Raw genomic sequence first — 20,224 nt, 5'->3', positions numbered from 1 at the left:
GCATCCAAGCAAGAAACCCAGCAGGGGTTTTCACAAGAGATTTTGCAGGTCAGGGAATGATGGACAGGATGTTACTATAGCAATGGATATCCTGGGATCTCTGAGTATGTTGCTGAAACTATACAAGAGTACCCTCAAGCACAGCCAGCTCCAGGAACATAAATCAGGTTTCATGGCTCATCTTTGAGAATCACATTTGAACCCTGGCACGGAAATTGCAAGGGAAGTGCACCACACTTGCTAAAACAGCAAATTGTGCTCAATTATAATTTAGCAATTTATCCCTGACTTTGTCACCATGCTGGAAGACCATTACTTGGCTGCACATACAGCATCTCTTAATCACCAGGAATGTAATGGTCATTTAAGCAGGTACCTCCCCTGGCACCAGAGCAAGGGTTTTCCATTTCTGCATATTGTACACAAATCATATAAACAGTCAGATCTAAATTAATCAATCTCTGCCAAACTGGCCCTTAGGTGAGAATCACCAAGCAGGATCTCACCCTGAGTCCATCTGCTCCATTATTCCTTTCATATGATTTCCTTATTACTTCTGGCGATGGCCAGATGTCTAGAGAAGGGGAAGCAGGTCCCACACCATAGTCTGCTGCTAATACCACTTTGCATCTCACTAAACACTGTGTTCATTAACAAAGCTGAGCAAAAAAAAGGGAAACATAAGTATATTAAGGACAAGACTACCACTGAAGGCTGAGCCCTCTTCCATTCCAGTACCAGGGGCTTGTGCAGGTCCCTGTGCAGCAATGGCTGTGAGTTGTGGGGCAGAGCTCCTCCAAAAAGTTCAGCAGTCCTGCAGGGATCCCAGCATGGACAGCACATTAAAGAATCCCCAAAGATATCCAGCACAGTGTCCAAGAACAGGGTGAGCAGATTGCAGGCAACGTGTCTGGCACAAAAAATGAGTGAGGAGAAGCAGAGATCCTGCATGATTCTCCCACCCAGTAAGGCCCCCACAGGAGTTTTGGAGCCCAACCACTCCAGACATCCTCCTGTTGAATGTCCCACATTGCCCCATGGCAGCTGGGCCTGCAGATCCCACAGAACAGCTTGTTTGCACAGAAATCCCCAACGCCGTGTGGATAGATCTGACAAAAGATTGCCTGTGCACTCCTTTGTTGTCTTTAAAGGGCATGATATTTCCCCTCGGACTTTGGTATTCATTTTTCAGTATCATACGAAGAATCTCTTCTGTAAGAGAAATGTCATATTCTATTCCTTGCCCATTCCCACACCAGAGGATCTTTTTGTCCTTCCCACCTGCCTCTGTGCGTGTCTGTCTCAGCCCCTTCGCCTGCTGTCACTCAAGGCAGCCAAGCTCTAAAGAGCACGTTCTGCCCTGCTAAGCTCATGTCCCACTCTCCCTTCCTCCTTCAGATGGCCATTGGGGATTCTTTCTTTTTCAAGAGAGATGATGTAACTGGTTTGAAAATGAGAAGAGGAAAAAAGATGTCTGCATTCGACACCGACCTCTCTGTAACAAGGAGGAAGGCAAACGGGGTGAAGGCACTTTTATTGCAGCAGGAGTGGGGCTGTTCTAAGGTGTAGACCTTGCAAGGGGCTTGTAAAGACCTTGTACAGAATTGTACAGAAGAATTGTACAGAAGAGAAGAGATGTGTGTGTTTCTGTGTGTTTGTATTTGTGTGTCAACACCGTAGGTTTCCTTTTCTTTATTTTTTGGAAGAAAACTCCTTGCCCCTCCTAGGACTGGCAGTCCCAACCAGGGGCTGTTCCAGCTCCAACAGAACTTTGCTCCAAACACCACATCTCTGCTCACTCCTCACCTCTCAGCCTCTCCTTGCTATGTTTTGTGTCAATCCTCATTATCTCCTTCCCTCGTTCCCAGGGCCGTGGGAGCAACGTGATCCACTGCCGTAAGGATGGCACCTGGAGCGGGTCCTTCCACCTGTGCAGGGAGATGCAGGGGCAGTGTGCTCTGCCCACCCAGCTCAACAGCCACCTGAAGCTGCAGTGCGCCGGCGGCTACGGCATAGGTGGGTGACCCCCACACCTGCCCCCAGGTGGGAGCAGGCAGCAAGAGACCAGGGAGAGGATGGGGATGGCAGGGAGGGAGGAAGGAGTCCTTCAAGTAACCTGTTTGCCCGAGTGAGAGCCTGCTATGGGAGGCTTTTCAGGGAAATGCTTTTAGGAAATGTGAAGCTCTGAGAGGCCAGGCATCATGTAACATGCTCTGACTGCAGGCTCCTTGCAGGGCTTCCAGTTTCATGGTGTCCCTTCTTGGCCAGCTGGTTTTCAGGGGCAGCAGCATGCCAGACTGTGCCAGGGAGGGGTTGTACCTGCTTTTGGTCTTACAGTTTTGTAATGCCCCACTCCTCCAGCCACATGCACAAACCTGCACTCCAGAAGCTGAAAGACAGAGAGTTGACAGGAAAATGCAGCACTAGGATAATTCAGGTCTCCCCAGAAACATTATGAGACCAGCTGAGCATTCCCTTTGGTATGACAGTTGTGTAGGAGCTGGTTTTAGGGTCTGTTTTCCTCCTTCTTTCTGGGATACCTGTTCCCTGTGCAAAGGGTGATGACTGCTGTGCTCAGCATGGCTTTGTGTCACCCAGGCACAGGGAGGGACAGACACTCTGAGCTGTACACACTGTGTTGTACTTTCAGCCCCCATTTTGGGGGTCTCCCTGCTGTAAGGGCTGCAACAGGAGCTGCACTGCCTGCAGCCCACACAGGTTTGCGAGGCCCCTTCCTGCAGCCCCCCTCCCAGCCATCCCCCTCCTGCCTCCGCCTGTCCCTTTGAACTTGGAGAAATTTCCTCCTTGCGCGGCTCCCTCATTATATCGCAGCCATGCGCAGGACTACGAGCCTCCTTGTGTTCCCTCCCCGGGGAGGAGAACACGACCTGGATGAGATCACCGCTCTGTAATGATGCCAATTACAGATCATATATCAAAACAATTCCGACCCGCTCTCCACCAGCGTGGTGGAGCCCGGGAGAGCAAGCGGCTGCGGCGACTCTTAATGTGGAGAGGCGTTTTACCCTTGAGACGAGGTTACCTCCAGGGCCAGACAGGTTTTTGCAAGGAGAGAAACCCCAGTTCCTGGTTTGGAGGGCAGCATCTCAGTGCTGGGTGCCTGCCAGCTCTGGCTCCTGTCACAGTGACTGTCAGCAGGTGCCAATCCCAGGGACTGGTGGGTCTGACCCTAGGATGGGACCACACAGCATCATGGAGGTGAGGGATGCATGGGGCAGACCCCCCACAGGAGCGTGGCTCTCTCTGGAAAGGGATTTAGAGCTCAGAGAGGGCACGGTGGCCGCTGGCTCTCATTCTCAGCAGATGGAGACATACCACACACTTTGTAGGCTCACCCAGCACCAACTTTTGGGATCAGATGTTGGGGTTTTCCTCTCTTTGCATTTTTGAAAGCCTGATCAATGTCCTTTTGAAAAAGCATTCACCACACTCATGGAGAGGAGCCAGTCATTCACTCTGGGGGTGGTGTCAATAGGCCTCATTCAGTAGGTCCTTGGAGCCACTTCCAGGTGTCCTGGGAAAGCAAAACAAACCTAAAGTGCTCCCCATCTTTCCAGCCTAGATCTGGCTGCTCCCACTGACTCCTCCAAGTGGAGAATGTGAGAAGGCAGAAGCAGGTGGGAAAAATAATATCAACCAGTCGTGGTCACTATGAATCCCACACACCTTCAGTAATTCCTCAGACACCTAATCTGCCCTTCCAGGCTGAGGCGTGTGTTGAGCCAAAGGTTCAGCTCTCCAAACCAGTGCAGAGATTAATTCCTCCCCCAGCGCTGATTGGAGTGCAGAAATCCTAATGACATGTTTGCAGCAGCTGTGCCATTCAAGAGTGATTTTCCAGGGGGGAAATGGTAATGGTCCAACACACAAGGGCTTATGGTTGTGTCACCACAGGGCTCTGGGATATTGCTGCAGAGTATCACAGCATGTTTTAATAAAGAAAGGACAGGATTCCCACTGGGCATGACAGTTAATCAGAGAAAAAGCAGTTTTATGTGTGAACAAAGCCATCATTACCTTTCTGCGTACTTCTTATTGACTATGGGACTTGGGTGATAGCTGGTCTCCAATACCATTAGGTCTGGTCACCCTTTGGAAGATTATTATTGGATGTTTGTAAATCTGACCCATCAAACAATAGGTTTCTGCCATGTCACAGGTGAGATGAGTTCGACAGCCTCTCCTTAATCAGCCCCACTGCTTGAAAGAGCAGTTGAAATGGAAAAACCTTCACATTGTCTTGATGATCTGAAAGCGCAAAACCTGACCCCCTTCTTGGAGTTAATTGCCAGACAAACACTTAGATTTGCAGCTTGTTCAAAAAGGCCCTGGAAGACCTGCCACCCCCACGCTCCCCTGCTCAGTACAGGGTTGTACTCAGCACTTCACGTGTGGCTAGGAGATATGTGATAGTTATGGTTGACTGCTAATTGCAATTTAGGAAAAACGAGCCGTAATCCTGTCCTTCAGCTGGAAGGATGCTGGAAGGGTCAGAAGCTGCCTGCTTTATCCTTTAGCTTTATCCCCTTTGTGTTTTGAGCAGGCACAGAGTGTACCACCTCCTGTCTGGATCACAGTCACGAGCCCATCCTCCTGCGCGTGAATGAGACCGTGCAAGACATCCAGCACTGGATGAACCCTCAGAGAGTGAAGGTCAGTGCCTGGCGACTGCACGAACCACATCCTTTGTTGCATGTTTATGAGCAGTGAGTGATCAGTGTTACCTGTGGAAAATGGGGAATTTGGACCTTTAGGAAAGAATTCCTGATTTTTCTCGTGTCTGTTCCAGTAACATAGTGGCTTTCTCTGCAAGTGGCTTTCTCTCCAAGTTGCTTTCTCTCTGTGTTTACCAAGTGAAAGTCAGTTCAAGGTAGAGGCCTCACATCAGTGGGGTTGGATCTGGAAATCCAACAGGAAGATGTGATGGACAGCCAGAGAAAGGGCACTGGCCAGGCTTTATTTTCTTCCTCCTGTTCCGTATTTTGCATTCTTTGGGTGGCAGGGCTGGATTTTTCTGTGCCGCTTCTGGATGACAAAAGAAGCTGATACAGAGGGTTTTTCATTTCCCGACCCCGCGGAGCTGGCTGAGTGCTCCCCCCGCCCCTCCGCCCGCATGCGAGAGCTGCCTGCTCAGCACAGCCCCTTCCAGAGGTCACCACTTCTCCCTCCTGCCTGCTGCAAACGCAGAGCCAGCACTAGCTGCTCACAGTCCTGAGTGTCCTCCAGCACACAGCAGTGGCAGCGTGCCCCGATGGGGACGTGCACACCTCATGCAGTGCCTTGCATGCACACACACACTCAGCCCCGCTGGCAGCAAACAGCTGCTGGGTGTCATGCCCACCCTTCAGTGTCAGTGGGAGGCACAGTCACCTAACTCTTCCTGGAAACCCTCATGTTCCTACAAACAAACCAGGTGTTTGTGGCTTTATGGCATTTCTGCAGGTGTGGAAGTCTAACTGGACACGCTCGAGCATGTGGTGGAAGACGGTGGCACATCAGGTGTCACCAGGGTGCAAGTTACTGATGGTGCTTGAGCAAACACCTCTGGCTTTTACATACTTGGTCCTGGCTTTTCAGGAGTCTGTTTTACACACCTGAACTCCATTAAGAAGGAGAACAAGCAGCCAACACAGCCCCAGCATGTCTTGAGCAGCTTTGACAGTCTATTTGCTTCTCTACATGCCTAAATGTACACCTAGGGTTTGGGATTTTTGAAATCTGGCCTTGGCTGTGGGTAGCAAGTGGCTCCAGAACTCTCCACCACTTTGAACTTCACTGTTTCATGCAGAGCAAGAGAATAAATCTGGGAAAGGAGTGGGAAACCTAAGTCCAGATAATATGACAAGCTCATAATGTCCTTCCCAGCTTCCCATTCGCTCCAGACGCTGATGTTCTGTGACTGCCTTAAGCCAAGGCCTTGCCAAGTTTCTGGCATGAAACATAAAGAAAACCCCTATCTCTGTATGAGGGGCAATTTCTCACTGGCCCTTTCCTGAGTGCCAGACTTTAAAGTGGTTTGTAATTCATGGGGAAATAAAGTGACAGCTTCCCTCCTGTTCTCTCTGCACTCCTTCACTTATTGATGCGGGTACGTGGAGGGAGCTGTAACGAGTTTTATACCTGCAGGTCTCTGGAGGGCTCATTAGGCAGCAGGGAAAACATAGAGTAGTAAAGGGGGAGACAAGGGGAGTGAGGGATGGAGGAGAAATCATGGTTTCCAAGAGCACAGCAGTAAATAAGCCCTTTTTTTTTCCCCCTGATAGTGAAGATCTTGCAAGAGCTTTAGGTCCTGAGCAGATACAAGTTCCACAAATGCTTTGTGACTAGAGAGTGAGATTTGGGCTGGAGAACTCGTGTTGGGAGGGAAGACATGCTGAAAGGGATTAAAAAAATCCTTAATGAAAAAAATGGTAGCTGTAAAACATTCATCTTCTCCAACTCTGTAGATAATGGGATGTCACCCATGGGGAGCGACACCTCTTGGGGCACCACCAAGAGAAACGCTGCCTCTGGTGGGAGTGGGGACATCCTGGAGAGATGGGGCTGGGATGCCTTGGGGGAAGGTCCTCATGGCAATGTGTTATATATCATTAATAAGCCATGTCTCTGTTTATGGCCAGTGACAGCTCTGCTGTTGTGCCATATGAGCACAGGGAGCAGCTGGTTGCATTTACACGACGAGTCTTTGTGCACCTCAGAGCACTTGAATGACGCAAAGGAAACACTTTTTTGTTGCTTTAATTTCAGGCACAAGTAAAGTACAAATGAGGGCAGGATGGGAAGAAGATAAAGGCAGGACTGATCTGTGGTGCTTACCTTTGAGGGGATGGGGACAGAGAAAACACAGGGAGAGCTGACAAGGAAAAATAAATAATTTGTCTGTAGCAGCTCAAGCAACATCTGTTATGGAAGCAAAATGGAAAGAAGGAACTCTCCCTTCTCTGAGCGTTGTTTAGAGCAGAGCTGTGCAAATCACTTGATTTTTCGGTTCACTCAAAGTTCTCCTGAATTGAAAAAAAAAAAAAGAATCCCTAATCAAAAGGACCCTTTTGTTATTGTGATTTTTGGTGAACCAAAAAATTGGAAGAAAAAACATGTTGGTTTGAACATAACGTAGCATTTCATTTCCAAGGAGATTTTGTAAACTTTTTGTTTAGTGAAAATGAAAGAAAAAACCAAAAACACAGCAAAGACTTAGAAATTAAATGTCCTCTCAAACAATAAACAACAACAGATATTTCATTTCACAAAATGTCTAAATATTTTTGTATTTTTCAGAATTCATTTATGTTGATTTGCTTTATTGGGTCTGAAACAGTTTGCTGAAATCAGTACAAGCTGGCAGTGTCTTCCAAATCAGTATTTTCAGCAAGAAAAAAACAAAAAACACCTGAAATGTTCTGTGCCTCTGTTCTGCTGTGGGATGTGCTCAGAGCAGCCAACGCTGTCCCCACAATTTTCCCCTCACTGTGTGTGGCACAAGGAGCTGCTGAAGACACCGATGGATAGAGCTGCCAAGACTGACTGTGCAGGCAGTGGGGAGAAAAAAGGGAAATATCTCCAAGAGACAGCTTGACAGCTCTTTCCCATTGACTGCAGAGAAACAGAGCAGACACCTCGTTTCTTAGGTTGTCTGAACTTGGGTTTCTGCCTTACTGCTGACTAGGGGCAGGCTAAATAGTGTGCAGGCATGTGCATGCCTGGGAGAGCCTTCAAAGGGTCTGCATGTCCCAGCTCTGCTGGGCTGAGCGTGACCATGGCCCCTCTTCCCATGCAGACTGCAAGCCCTGCAATTAAAAATGTCCAGAACTCATTAGTGGGAATGCTCCTTAAATACTCCCATAATCACTAAAGCTTTGCACTTTTCCTTCTTCCTTCCCCTCCCAGTATTTTTTGTTTGGTTTTGTTTGTTTGTTTGTGGGGGCTTTTTGGGTTTGGGTTTTTTTGGGTTTTTTTGTTTGTTTGGTTGGTAGGTTATTGTTTGGTTGGTTGGTTGGTTGGTTGGTTTTTGGGGTTTTTTTTTTTGTTTTTTGAGAATTTCAGGCTCATTTTGTGGCAGGGAAACTGAGTCACAGAACAATGATGTGAGCAACTGTGGTGCAGCAGCTCCACTCCTGGGAAGGCAGGAGATCCCATTCCATCTGTAGCTATAGGAGGAGTCCCCTTTCCTGGCAGCAGTGGCTGGTCCCCTCACTCATAAAGCCCACAGTTAATTGTCCTGTTCCTTTAGTGCCTGAGGAGTGAGTTAGCTGAGAGCAGGAGATGCCAGTCCCTGGGCTCCAGCCTGGGGGGACACTTGACCCATCTAAGGTGGAGGGAAGCTCTCCACCAGCCTCTCTGGGGGAAACCTGATCCCCTTGCAGCCCACAAAGGGTTGACATCATTGTGTTAGTCCCACCATGGGAGGGAAGCCGGCACCAGAGGCACTGGGTCTTCCTTCACAAGGAGAAAATGACAGCTTGATTTGCTTCCTTGGCTCTTTGTCACCTACTGTGGGAGCACAGCCCGGCTGCCTCTCCCTTCACAGCAGATGAGTCCCAGGCCCCCGCTCTGACGTGGCAGGGTGCTGCTCCTGGGCTGGGGACAGGACCCCAGTCACCCCACCTGGCTGCACAGCTGTGCTGCACGAGGGGAGCTGATGTCACCAGGGGGGCCTGGAGCACAGGGCAGCACGAGGAAGGGACAGGGCTCCCAGGGGACAGTGCCCAGATGGGTTTTATTCCCCAGGCACCACCTGGCATGTGGTGGATATGGTGCTTCCATCCACCATGCCATCCTTTGCTGGCATTCTGAGTCTACTTGTCTGTGCACACCGACTCCATCAGATCGTCCTCATGTACCACCTTCACCCATCCTTGCTTGCTTTCCATACATTTGTTCATTTTAGGTGCCCCATGCAGCACCCTGTGGCACCTGTATGCCTGTTTGAATTGCAGGAGGCAGGAACAATGCCCAGCAATCCAAATCATTCCAAATTTCTTGGTTTTCTAGCCCAGTCTCTCTCCCTCTACTCACATGCTCTCTTCCAGTGCACTGTGCACAGCACAGCAGCAGCCTGAGGGTACAGACAGGCTGGGTGGTAGGAACTGAGGGCTTGGAAAACCAGAAAAAGGAGTCAAGACTATGGCCTGGGGTTTTTCCCTCTGCTTCCAGCTCCAGGAATGTTAGCAGGATTGAATTCAGCTCTAGTGGTCTCTGCTAGCAAAGCATGGCCCAAGGGGAGGGCAATGTCACTGGTACGAAGCTGTTGGCAGGTGCCACTCCAGAGGAATGGGAATGTCCAAAGGACCCAGTAATTCACCTGGCTCCTGGCTTTCCTGTGCTGTGGAGAGCATGGGGCTCATTCCCATCCCCTGGGGATGCTCAGCCCAAGGCTGTGTTTGGGATTGAAGATGACCTTGAGTGAACACTCAAAGAGAACTATCTCAGAAACTTCACCTCCCATCCATTCCTTTAAGGGAGGTGCTGATGTTTTAATACTCGAAGGGTCAGGAAAACAGTCAGTGCATCCTCTGTGAGGGACTGCTCTCATGTGGAAAGCTCCTCTCTGAAGAGCCTGGTTCAGGGCTTATTTGTTTTCTTTTGTTCATTCTGCATGCTCACACACTCACAGAGTGTGAGGTTTTGTAAATATTGATGCTTCTTACCAGGGGAATGTGAGGTGCTCTTTGGAAGTGCACTTCTTCCACTTATTGTCTGCTGGCCTTGGATACAGGAGACAGACCCCTGAATTTTTTCCACTTTGTTCTAATTCTTGGGTTCAAATGCTCTTGAACCGCTTCCTTTACTCTCCCCACTCCCTCTCTGTTGATTGGCCTTGTTTATTTTCAAACCTAGAAAAGTTTCCTCTCTTTCCCCTCTGAAGTGCAACAAACAGAAGGGGGTGGGGGGAGAGAAAAGCCCTCACCATTTGTGGCAGGCAGCAGCCTGGAAATCTCCAGCTGTCTGTCAAGAGAGGGCCAGGGGAACGTGTGACACCGCAGGGCCCCCGCACCTTGCAGCCTCCCTCCCTCCTTGCCTCCCGGGGATAAACAACATCCTCCCCTGCCCTGCCACTTCTCTGCTCACACAGACAGGCCCTGTTGAGAGGCAGGTGGGGCAAGCTGGGCTTGACTAATAGTGGAAAATCCAAGAGCATCGGAAAGATAAACAGCCCGAGTCAGATAGTATAAAAGTCCTTTTTTCTAGCACACGCCAGGTAAGCCTCCAATGACAGGAACTGTAAAAACAAGCTGAGGTTCCCCTGCAGATGGAATAAATTAGCCCTCAGATGAACAGGGGAAGGGATGGCTTGTGTGTTGGGTCTTCCCAAATGTTAATCCCTTCCTTCCCCAGGCCTCCATCCAACCCCAACCCCACACTGTAGGTGAGTCCCTGTGTGTTCATCTTGCTCAACTGGACACTGTAGGGCTTCATCCATGGGTAGCAACCCCAAAGGAACATTGTGCCTGATGTCCTGCTGGATGGACTCCTGTTGGGAGCCCTATCTCCAGGATGCCCATGGTGTGGAACCACCATCTCCACTGACCAGCCAAAGTTTTCATCCACTCTTTAAATCTAGGTGTCCCTCTCTGTGTCATTATCTAGGAGGCTGGTCATCATTTTTGCCCAAAACTGAATGTGCAACCTTTCTTCTATAGACAAGGTTGGAATAGAAGTGATTATACAGTTCATAAAATGTAGCCAAGGATGCTGTCTGGTCTGGGGGTTATTCTGAAGGTGTGTGGTGGGAGGTGCTTTTATTTAAGATGGTGTCTGAAAATCCACCTTTAGCTGCTTCTATCTTCAAGAATCAAAGGTATGATGGGCAGTGAAAGAAAGCAATTCTTGGCAGCACCAAAGAAATCCCTAAATTAATTCCTAGAATGCCTCCCCCCTACCCAAGAGCAAAAGTGGACCTGTGCCTTTGCCTTTCCCTGCCACGTTCCCCCACCATGAGTGAAATATTGGGCATGACATTTTAGGAGAACCTCAAATATTATTTTAATCTCAAATGCTCTGTTATTGCAAGTGTCAAGTCCAACACTTCTTGTAAATACCTGGAGGACAGCCAGGTCCTGAGAACACAAGAGGTGTTAGGAACTGAACTTCATTGGTTAAGTACTGGAGAGCCACAGGAGCCAGCACACTGACTTTCTGTACACTGATTTCTTTGTCTTAACCCGTTGCTTTTTTTTTTTTATTTCTTCCCTCCAGAGTGTTGTCTGCACAGCAGGACTCAAGTGGTACCCTCACCCTTCCCTGATTCATTGTGTTAAAGGCTGTGAGGTGAGTTTGGCTTTAGCTCAGGTGGTCCATGGTGACTCTCCTAAACCTTACAGAAACAATCACTGCAGGCTGTAAATTCTGGTTTTCAAGTGGGGCAAGTAGGATTTTGCCCTGACCACCCTATCACACAGGGTGATTGCCTGCATTGGTTCTGACACTCGGTAGGGAAATTGGTGGTTTTCCCAGAGATGATGGTTGGTGAATCTCACAGGAATTAGATGATCAAACAGCTCAAAAACATTGGTTGACCAAAAGAATTTCCCAGAATCTGGGAGTTTCTGGGAAGTTGCAAAAGCCTTCTCTTGTTTTTCCTTGATCTTGACTTATTTGAGGGACAATTCTTTCCAAGGCCAGCTAAGCTTTGGGCATTGGTGTGGGCAGAGAAAGTTTAGGAAAGCCAGAGATGATACCACCAGCTGGGTGGACAGCACAGCTGGACATGGAGCAAATCACACCTCCCTCCACTGGCCACCTCTGTCTAAACCAGAAAAGAAATAATCAGAAAAATGCAGTTACAATTCAGCTGTGATAGACTTTGAGAGTCTTGCAAGTTACTTGAGAAAAAAGTAATTATTTTGAAGGATGTTGCTTCTGCCAGCAGCAATTTTTGAAATGTCTGAGAAGACTGAAGATGCTTCTGATGGTTAAACAGGGCTGGAGCACCTCAGTCTGTGACATGGCACTGATGTGGTTTCCATCATGCCAGCCCTTGAGTATCTCACCCATAGCAAGAAGACAATCCCTGTGGCACCTCTGGAAGGTTGGGAAGCTCCATGCCCATTTTGGAAATGAGCTGGCTCAGGGCAGAGGCAGAGCTGTGTCTTCCCTCCACGTGCCCTGACTTTCTGCCACGCTGACCAGGCTCTCAGCACCTTCGTAACCCAAGCACTCTGAAGTTATTTGCCCAAACTGTCAGAACATGGGACTGAATTCCTGAATATGACACAAAGCTCCAGACCACACTGCTGTGGGATGTGATTTTTCTTGAAGTGAAAGACAGGTTTCCTTCGCATACAAATGTCGGGCCCAGGAGGGTAATAACTCTCCAACAATGTAATAGTTTCTGTCTAGCTGTTCCCTAAATGAAAAGCATTCTGCTGTCAGTGCTCTGAATGTCATAAGCTGTCTCACGCATCGCATTCATGCAGGCTGGCTGGGTGCCCCCATTCTCCAAAGAGAGCTGAAATAACATCCAGCCACCATTAAAAAATGCCATTCAGGTGCTGATGCACCACTGGGTGTCCATCCTCCTGCTGTTTAAGGATAGTTGTTACTGAGACAAACTTTGCAATGATGTAATAATTTACCAGAAGCCATTATTACTGACATGCTTCTCCTCAGCATTTTCTTCCTTTCCATCACTGCTAATTGCCAGAGCCCTCTGCATCAACAGGAACTTTCTTCTTTTCAACATTCATTCAGCAGTGTCACTGCATCCTAATCCATCATCTGGGAAGGCTTTGCCTAGACAATTGATAATGGCCTCTAGCATCATTTTCAGAACAGGATTCATGGATAGGCCAGAGCTTGGCATTAAGATTTCAGAAGAAATGCCATCTTCACCAAGCCTTTTTTTTTTTTTTTTTTCCCATGACTATGGAAACAGAGACTAATAAGCCAATAATGCTGGGCCATTAAGCTGATAGAACCCCTAATGTATGAGCAGCCTTAGCATTAGGGAGGCTTCCCCGAACAGGAGGCTGTAAGTGGGGCATTATTTGGCTCTTGGTGATCGCAGTGGGAAGCCCTGCAGCTGCTGCAATGTGATTTTTTGTCGCTCCCTAGTGGCAGGAACAGAGGCTTATGAGTCAGCCTCGTACTTGTCTGCACCTAACTTTGGGTGTTTCAGTAGCAAACGAGTCCCTCTGGACTTCATGTATCGTCCTCCAAAAATATCTGAGCACTACAACTTGCATGAAGAGCAACAGAGACCTCACCCTCCAGGGTCTCCCAAGCAAGGATTTTGGTCCCAAATCAGAATAGATGCTTTTTGTCCCATTCTTCTCCTCCTCCAAAGGACTGGCTTGTCTACTCTGTGCCAGAGCAAATTCTTCCACGAGTTTCTTTATGGATTTTCCAGCATTCATAGGTGTAGGGTACAGGCATAGGGATGGAAATTTAAAGTCAAGATTTCCCATCAAGCAGGCACAGCCAGGCAACGCAAGAGAAACATGGAGAAGCCTGTAGAATTTCCTGTGAGGTTGAGCAAAGTTCACAGTTTTAAATATGACCAGCTTGGCCTCAAAATATCTGTTCATGTATTTATAAATCATTCCCTTTTAACTCTTGGAATATTAATTAAATTGGAAGGGGGCTTTCAAGTCAAAGCCTTTGCCTGTATAAATAAATCAATATCTGTGGAAATCAGTGGAGTTAAGACAGTTTAGAGAGACAGGAGCCTCACGCTGGAACTCTGATTTCCTTGTCAAAATTTGCAGTATCTGCACGTAATTAAACAAGTGACACTAAGGGAGTCTGTTCCCTCCTGGTAGTCCTGCTGTGGTCTGATATTCCCATCATTGCCTGGGTTTCCTCTACCTGATGGAAAAATTTAAATTTGCAGCACATCAGCAGTAAAAGTGTGCATTTGCCCCGCTCCATTGAGTTCATTCAAATTCTGATGAGTGTGGCCATGGTGAGCTCTGGGGAGAGCACGGTGAGCTCTCATGGCTGCTTCTTCAGGTATCCATCATCTGGGACACTCTGGGCCTGCAACTGATGCAAAATCCTCCCAGGAAATCTCCCCAAGACATCCTGCCTGCTCTTCAATGATGTCTTCTTGCAGGAGAGTCCCTGGTGTGTTTTTCTCAGTGCAAAATAAGTGAATTTTTCAATGAGCGGATAAAATGAGAATGGCCTCATGAGCCTGTGTGTGGAGAGTTACAGAGATATGACTGTGCTCTCTGCTGATCATCCATTTTTCTGAGCTTTCATTGCTGCCTGGGATTCTCACATGTGGTATGGACCTTTTTTACTGTTAGACACAGCTTAGACTTCCAAGGAAGACTTCTGTACTTGCCGACCAAAAGGGCTCCAATGTTCAATGAAAGAATTCAGGCCTTTCCTTCAGAATCGTGGTTATTATTCAGGCCCTGTGCAGCACATGGACTGGTGATCACATTGCCCAGCCTAATGAGCACATTTTCTTTTTCAAGGTGATTTATGAATTTCCCTTAACAGCTCTCCACAATGTCCCTCTGAATAATTGCCATTATCCCAGCTCTGAGCTGTGGAGTGGAGGAAGATCACATGCCATGGCCAGGGTCCCACGCAGCCACTGCTGTTCAGAGAGAACATGGTCCCTGTGCTGAGCTCAGACCCTTCCATTCCTCCTGGTGATTTGTTTTGTGCCCTCGTTGCTGACACGTGTTGCGGAGTCAGGAGAACTCTGGTGAAAAGCTCAGCTATTAAAAGCAAGCCCATTTTGCTGCAATACATAACCTTCTTCTTATCCCACACAGTTTAGGGAGGTTAGCTTAAAATTATCAAAGGTGCCACAATTTTAGATGCCTGGATGCTGTCTGTAGGCCTAGTCAAATTAATATTCCTGAAGCATCCTCTTATGTGGGATGTGAAGAGGCAACAAGGGCTCATTTCCCTTCCATCTACTGTCCTTTTTTTCCTGTCTGTTTAGAAGGGAAAGGGGAATAATTATCTCTTGCTTTTCAGGGCAGCTGGTGTGTTACAAACTATATGACTCCTTCACATTTTTGTGGTTTTCTTCTGAAATACTGTTACAGGTTTCAGGATTATAGAATCATAGACTGGTTTGGGTTGGAAGGGGCCTTGAGGTCATCCACTTTCAAATCCCTGCCATGGGCAGGAACACCTTCCACTGTCCCAGGGTGCTCCAAGCACCAGTGTCCAAGCTGGCCTTGGACACTTCCAGGGAGCCAGGGGCAGCCACAGCTTCTCTGTGCCAGGGTCTCACTGCCCTCACAGGGAAGGATTTCTTCTGGACATCTAACCTAAATTTCCATTCTTCAATGTGAAGCCATTTCCCCTGGTCCTGCCCCACAGTTCCTGATGAACAGTGTCTGTACATAGTCCCCATAGCCCCTGCAGGCCCTGGAAGGTGCTGTGAGGTCTCCACACAACCCCCTCTTCTCCAGCCACGACTTTCTCACTCTGTGTCCATAAGGAACGAGCTAATTTTATCCATATTCTCACTCTCAGCCTTTTCCTGCTTTTTCCTTTTTCAGCCTTTCATGGGGGACAACTACTGTGACTCCATCAACAACAGAGCCTTCTGCAACTATGATGGTGGGGACTGCTGTGCCTCAACAGTCAAGACCAAAAAGGTAGGGATGCCCCTTCCTCTTCCCATGGGAATTCCTTGCTGAGTGCTGCTTTGTGCCTGGAAAAATTATTTTTGCTCAAAAAAGGAAGGTCCAAGGTCTCAGAAGGATCTTCAGCCCAAGCATCAGCTCACCATAGGCACTGAGTTCTTGCTGGTTCATTTATCATCCATCCTCAAGGCTCCGAAGGGAAACTAAAATGTAGAAGTCATTAGGAAAATGGGAGAGAGTAAAAAGAAAGCATCATTGTGGATCTATTCTTTGATCCATATGTACCCACATGTGCCTGGCTTGCTGCTGACTGTCCCATCCAAGAGTGGGACAGAGAAGAATGTGGAGCAGGGCAGCAGGGCTGGGTGGAGATGTCAAATATTTTTTTGCACAGAGACCACATAGACCAGAGCCTTGCATAAAGAGAAATCTAGTGACAGAGATCTATAAAATCATTACTTAAGGTAGGAATGATGCTTAGGAAAGTAAAATCCACTGTTTTTTATCACTCAGGAGTGAGGGGGTGAAGTGGTAATTTCCTTGAAGCAGGATCCAAACAGACGAAAGAACATCCTTATTGGCACAGTATGTGTTTGAGTAATAGGATGAGCTGCCACAGAGCATTATTAAGAACAAAAATATATTCGAAGTCAAAAAAAGAACAGGCCCATTGGTGGAGCTTTGCTCCTTCAGTGGCTATTAGACACTGTGATCTGGATGCAGCTTCTGGTTGAGCAATATTTGAACCCTTGGCTGTTTGAGCCTGGGGAAGAGTCCCTCCACACACACCCCACCTTTTTCTGCTTCTTTAACACAAATTTCTGAGCACTGTTAGAGACAGTGACTGGGGTGATAGAGCTTGTGGCTTGGAGCAGTACAACATTTTATAGGTTTCTAACCAGCAGGGATTTGGAACTAGGTTCCTCTCAAAAAAATAACGCAAATTTTAGACTCTGCCAGGTGAATATTTTACCTTATCTTCCAGATTTGTGTATAGAACAGAATGAAAAATCCAGCTGCATTGAGTATCTGATACATATTAATAAATAACAAAACCTGAGGGTGCTTGGGCTCAGCATATGACACCATCCATGTCACCCAGCTGAGGAAGGAGGTCCTCTCTCCAGCTTTGGCTGGAGACTTCTTTTCCTTGGTTCAGCATTGTGGGCTGTCTGGGGGGACCAAAGAGGAAGGGGAAGGGAGATGGGCATGCCCTGGCAAGTGGAAGGAGTTAATTTCTCCTCTGAGGAAAATGCAGGGGAAGAGGTCGTTTCCCTAGCTGTGCTCTTTTTGGACAAATATTCCCCTCTATTGTGGTGTTCCTTTTGAAAAAATTCCTGGGAGCCACATGCAGGGAAGCCCAGGCAGGGCAGCTCCTCAGTTCCCCACGGGTGGAGTAGGGCATGGAGACCCCAAAAGGGGCTCCCTGGTGAAACACCCTCTGAAGAGATGAGCAGGATGACAGGCAGTGGCTCATCAGTCGTCTCCAAGAAGAGATTGCTATCTCTGGCTGATTTTCCACCTCCTTGGGAGGAGCAGCCCCGCAGCAGCACAGCTTGCTCGCTGACCTCCCACCAGCCGGGAGGGCAGAGCTGGAAGTGCCCGGTAGCTCAGCATGGTGCAGGTCTTCTCCTCCCAAAACAGCCTGCCTGGGAAACTTTATCTCACTGCCTGCAGGCTGGAGAGCAGGCGACGAAAAACCCCAAACAGTGTCAGAAGAACAAAAGCGAGGTGCCTGGGAGGGGACCGACCCAAACCAGCCTCATCAAGACAGGAGCTGAGGGCACAACTGAAACAAGGGGGATGTGAGAGCTGAGATGGGGGGGGGTGAGGAGGGACAGGATTAAAGTTTGGGAGCAGAATTTATTGCTGGGCAGGGAGTTGAGACGAAGTGGGATCTGCACAGAGTTGTGAACACTTAACCAGCCAGGCGACTCACGCTCAAAATATCTGCTGCTTCCCTGCCACCCAGAAACCAAGTGGCCTCCCAAGGAGGGGAAGCACTTTGTAGCCCAGTGGGTTGCTGTTCTCTGTGCTAAAAGTGCTTGATGCAGAGGGCAAATGGTCAGAGACAGGCAGCTGGTCACACGTCTGATGGATTTTCTCCATGGAGGGGGAGGTTTTGTAGCTTTTTGGAGATAAGTCCCCTTTCACAGACTTCCCTGGGAGCTGGATCGTTGTGACTGGGGAATTAGACTTGCCCTAGCTGGCAGTTTATAATCCCCCATCCTCAAGATCACACAGGTGGAGGGCTGAGCCATGGAGTCCATCACATGCATTCAGCATCCAAAGTCTCCCAGAACTCCAACAACGTCCCAGGAGCCGAATGAGACGCCTGGGAGAAGGGAGGAAAACCACCTTCTCCTTCCACACTAAAAGCAAGATGCTAAGTCCCAGTTTATTACATTTATAGGGTAAAAGGGGGAATAATAACCCAGCCAGGGGGGCTGTGGGGTCAGAGTCAAGGAGGCAGCAGGAGAACCTCGCTCCTGCAAAGCGGCTGCCGACACCTGCAGCAGCAGCCGTGGGGCCGTGGGGCTTGGCTCTCCCAGTTATTTTCCCATCTGAGGCCTTTGACTGAGACCAGATTTCAGGCCAGGCTGTTCAAATACAGCCCTCCCTTTGAAGAGGTTTATGAGTGGAGCATTACAGGAGATATTCCAAAGGGAAAAACAATGAAAGGTGAGAGAAAAAGGAGCTGAATAAAAATACTCCGCATACCAAATCCTTCCAGCACAGTTTGCCACCTACTTAAAAAGGCACAGTTTTAAAATACACATTGGGTGTAAAAGCCAAAAACCTGGAGGAGACATAGGGAGGGGCGAGTCCAGCTCTGTTAATTCCAATACCAGATGAGGATGTATTTTCATACGGTTGTAGAGAGAGTGAGACACATGAAAGAGACTGCTTTGCTCCTTTTCTTTCAGGGTTACATACTATGTGGCAGATGTGTCAGTCTTTTAAAGCCCCTGCAAGTTTGCCCATAAATGTCCAACATTTATGCAACACCTGTTTTTCTCCCAAAATGTCACAGGACATTTTAAAAGCTTTAGATTTATCATCTTTTCCCCACAGCAGCCATTGCTGAGGTGACACATGGTTCACATTTAAGAGAACATAGCAACTCCACACATTATTTTGGGAAAGGGCTGAAGATTAACATTGCACCATGTGAAGATTCAGGAGTTAACAGTCGAGTAAGAGCTGGCTTCAGATCTTTAGTGTCCGCAAACTGTCAAGACTTAAGTTTCACTGCAGTCCCACTGCCCTCCCAAACACACTTTGGGCTGCACACAGTGCTGTGAACAGGCTGCCTGAAAGCAAAATACTTCAAGCCAAGTTCACTTTAAAACCAAGCCCTCTTACTTAATGTGAGACTTTGCACGCTCCTGTTTTGTTGCCCTGAAAATGCACAAGGGACTTCCATGCTTATCCCATGTTTTCCCTTTGCATTTGAGCATTAGCAGGGAATGACCTTGTGGATTCCGTCAGCAAGTGGGGAATGGAGCAGTGTGACTTATCTGACCGAGCACCAACTAATCAGCACTGCTGCTTAGATAGGAAATAATGAGTATTTGCCCTGCACTGCTCACAATCAGGCTGGAGAGCTTAAAAGAAATCATTAACGGCCTCTTTTGAATGCTGCAAGTGGCAACGAATAAATTCAGTCATAATCTGGGCATAAATTCGAGGCAAGTGCAGTCAGAAAGCAGGAGAAAAAAAGAGACATTCATCAGCTTAATTATTTGTTGTGCGCTAATTGATGAGCGTCGCCCTGCAGTGGGCGAGAAGCCAGGGCTGGCACGGGACGAGTGCCACCCAAGGAAGCAGGGACACGGGCAGGCAGTCTGGGAGCAGGGGGCTGATGGCAGATCTGTTGCTGGGGCAGGGGACAGGGCCCTGCTGCTCACAGCTTGCCCTGTTTGTGACCCAGGAGCAGCTCTGAGAGACGGGAAGGCCATTGCTGGCCAACCTCCAAGGGAGAGAAAGCTTCTGTTGTGTATCTGGAGGGGATAAAGTCTTCCGTGAAGGACAAAGCAAAATCCCATCTCCTTTTAATCTTCCTCCCCTCCTGACCCAGCACAGGTTGCCAGCTCCCTTCTGCCTGGCTGCTCTAGGAAGCTGCTTCTTGCTTTGTATCCTGCTGCAGATAAAAGAAGACACTATTTTCTAAAACATTACCTACGTGACACTGCCAGAGTGAGGGAAATAAATAACCTGGGCATAACTGGCTGTCTCTGGGCTCTTGGCCACTGGTGAGGAGCTTGTGGGGTGCGTAGCCTTGCTGGGAGAGGCTCTGGCTGTTTCCTCTGATTCATTTCAGGAAATCTTCTCTCCAGTAACTGTCTCCTCCACTTCTTTTCTTCCCCTTCCCTTTTATAAGTTTTCCCTAGACAAGACTGTCTAGAAAGGCCTCGCAGAAATCAGAAATTCTTTCTTTAGGCTCTGCTTACGTACTTTGTTCCAGACTGGGATGGCAGATTTGCCTGGTTGAAGGTCCTGCAGTCTGATCCCTGTAGATTTAAATACATTACATTTGCTGTTTTAAAATTCCCTCTACTTCAACCATTTGTAAGGATGAACTTTCATCTGTCTTTCCTCTCTGCCTTTCCTTTTTGTCGCACAAGGGATAAACCTACAGCTCC

At 48.2% G+C, this 20,224-nt stretch overlaps 1 protein-coding gene across 1 annotated transcript in view; it reads left to right on the top strand.

The window, feature by feature from the left end:
- The window catches only part of PAPPA (pappalysin 1), a 181,294-nt gene that overhangs the window by 148,512 nt on the left and 12,558 nt on the right, over positions 1–20,224 (top strand). The window contains exons 18-21 of the mRNA XM_071453626.1: positions 1,869–2,016; positions 4,565–4,674; positions 11,218–11,289; positions 15,492–15,590. Coding sequence (XP_071309727.1) covers positions 1,869–2,016; positions 4,565–4,674; positions 11,218–11,289; positions 15,492–15,590 — 429 coding nt within the window. The remainder of the gene's footprint in view (positions 1–1,868; positions 2,017–4,564; positions 4,675–11,217; positions 11,290–15,491; positions 15,591–20,224) is intronic.

This window comes from Agelaius tricolor, unplaced genomic scaffold (assembly GCF_023055355.1).
Source record: "Agelaius tricolor isolate 1412-34295 unplaced genomic scaffold, bAgeTri1.0.p SCAF_37, whole genome shotgun sequence".
Lineage (NCBI taxonomy): Eukaryota > Metazoa > Chordata > Aves > Passeriformes > Icteridae > Agelaius > Agelaius tricolor.
The sequence above is the reverse complement of the archived record's forward strand: the minus strand, read 5'-3'. Positions and strand labels throughout refer to the sequence as shown.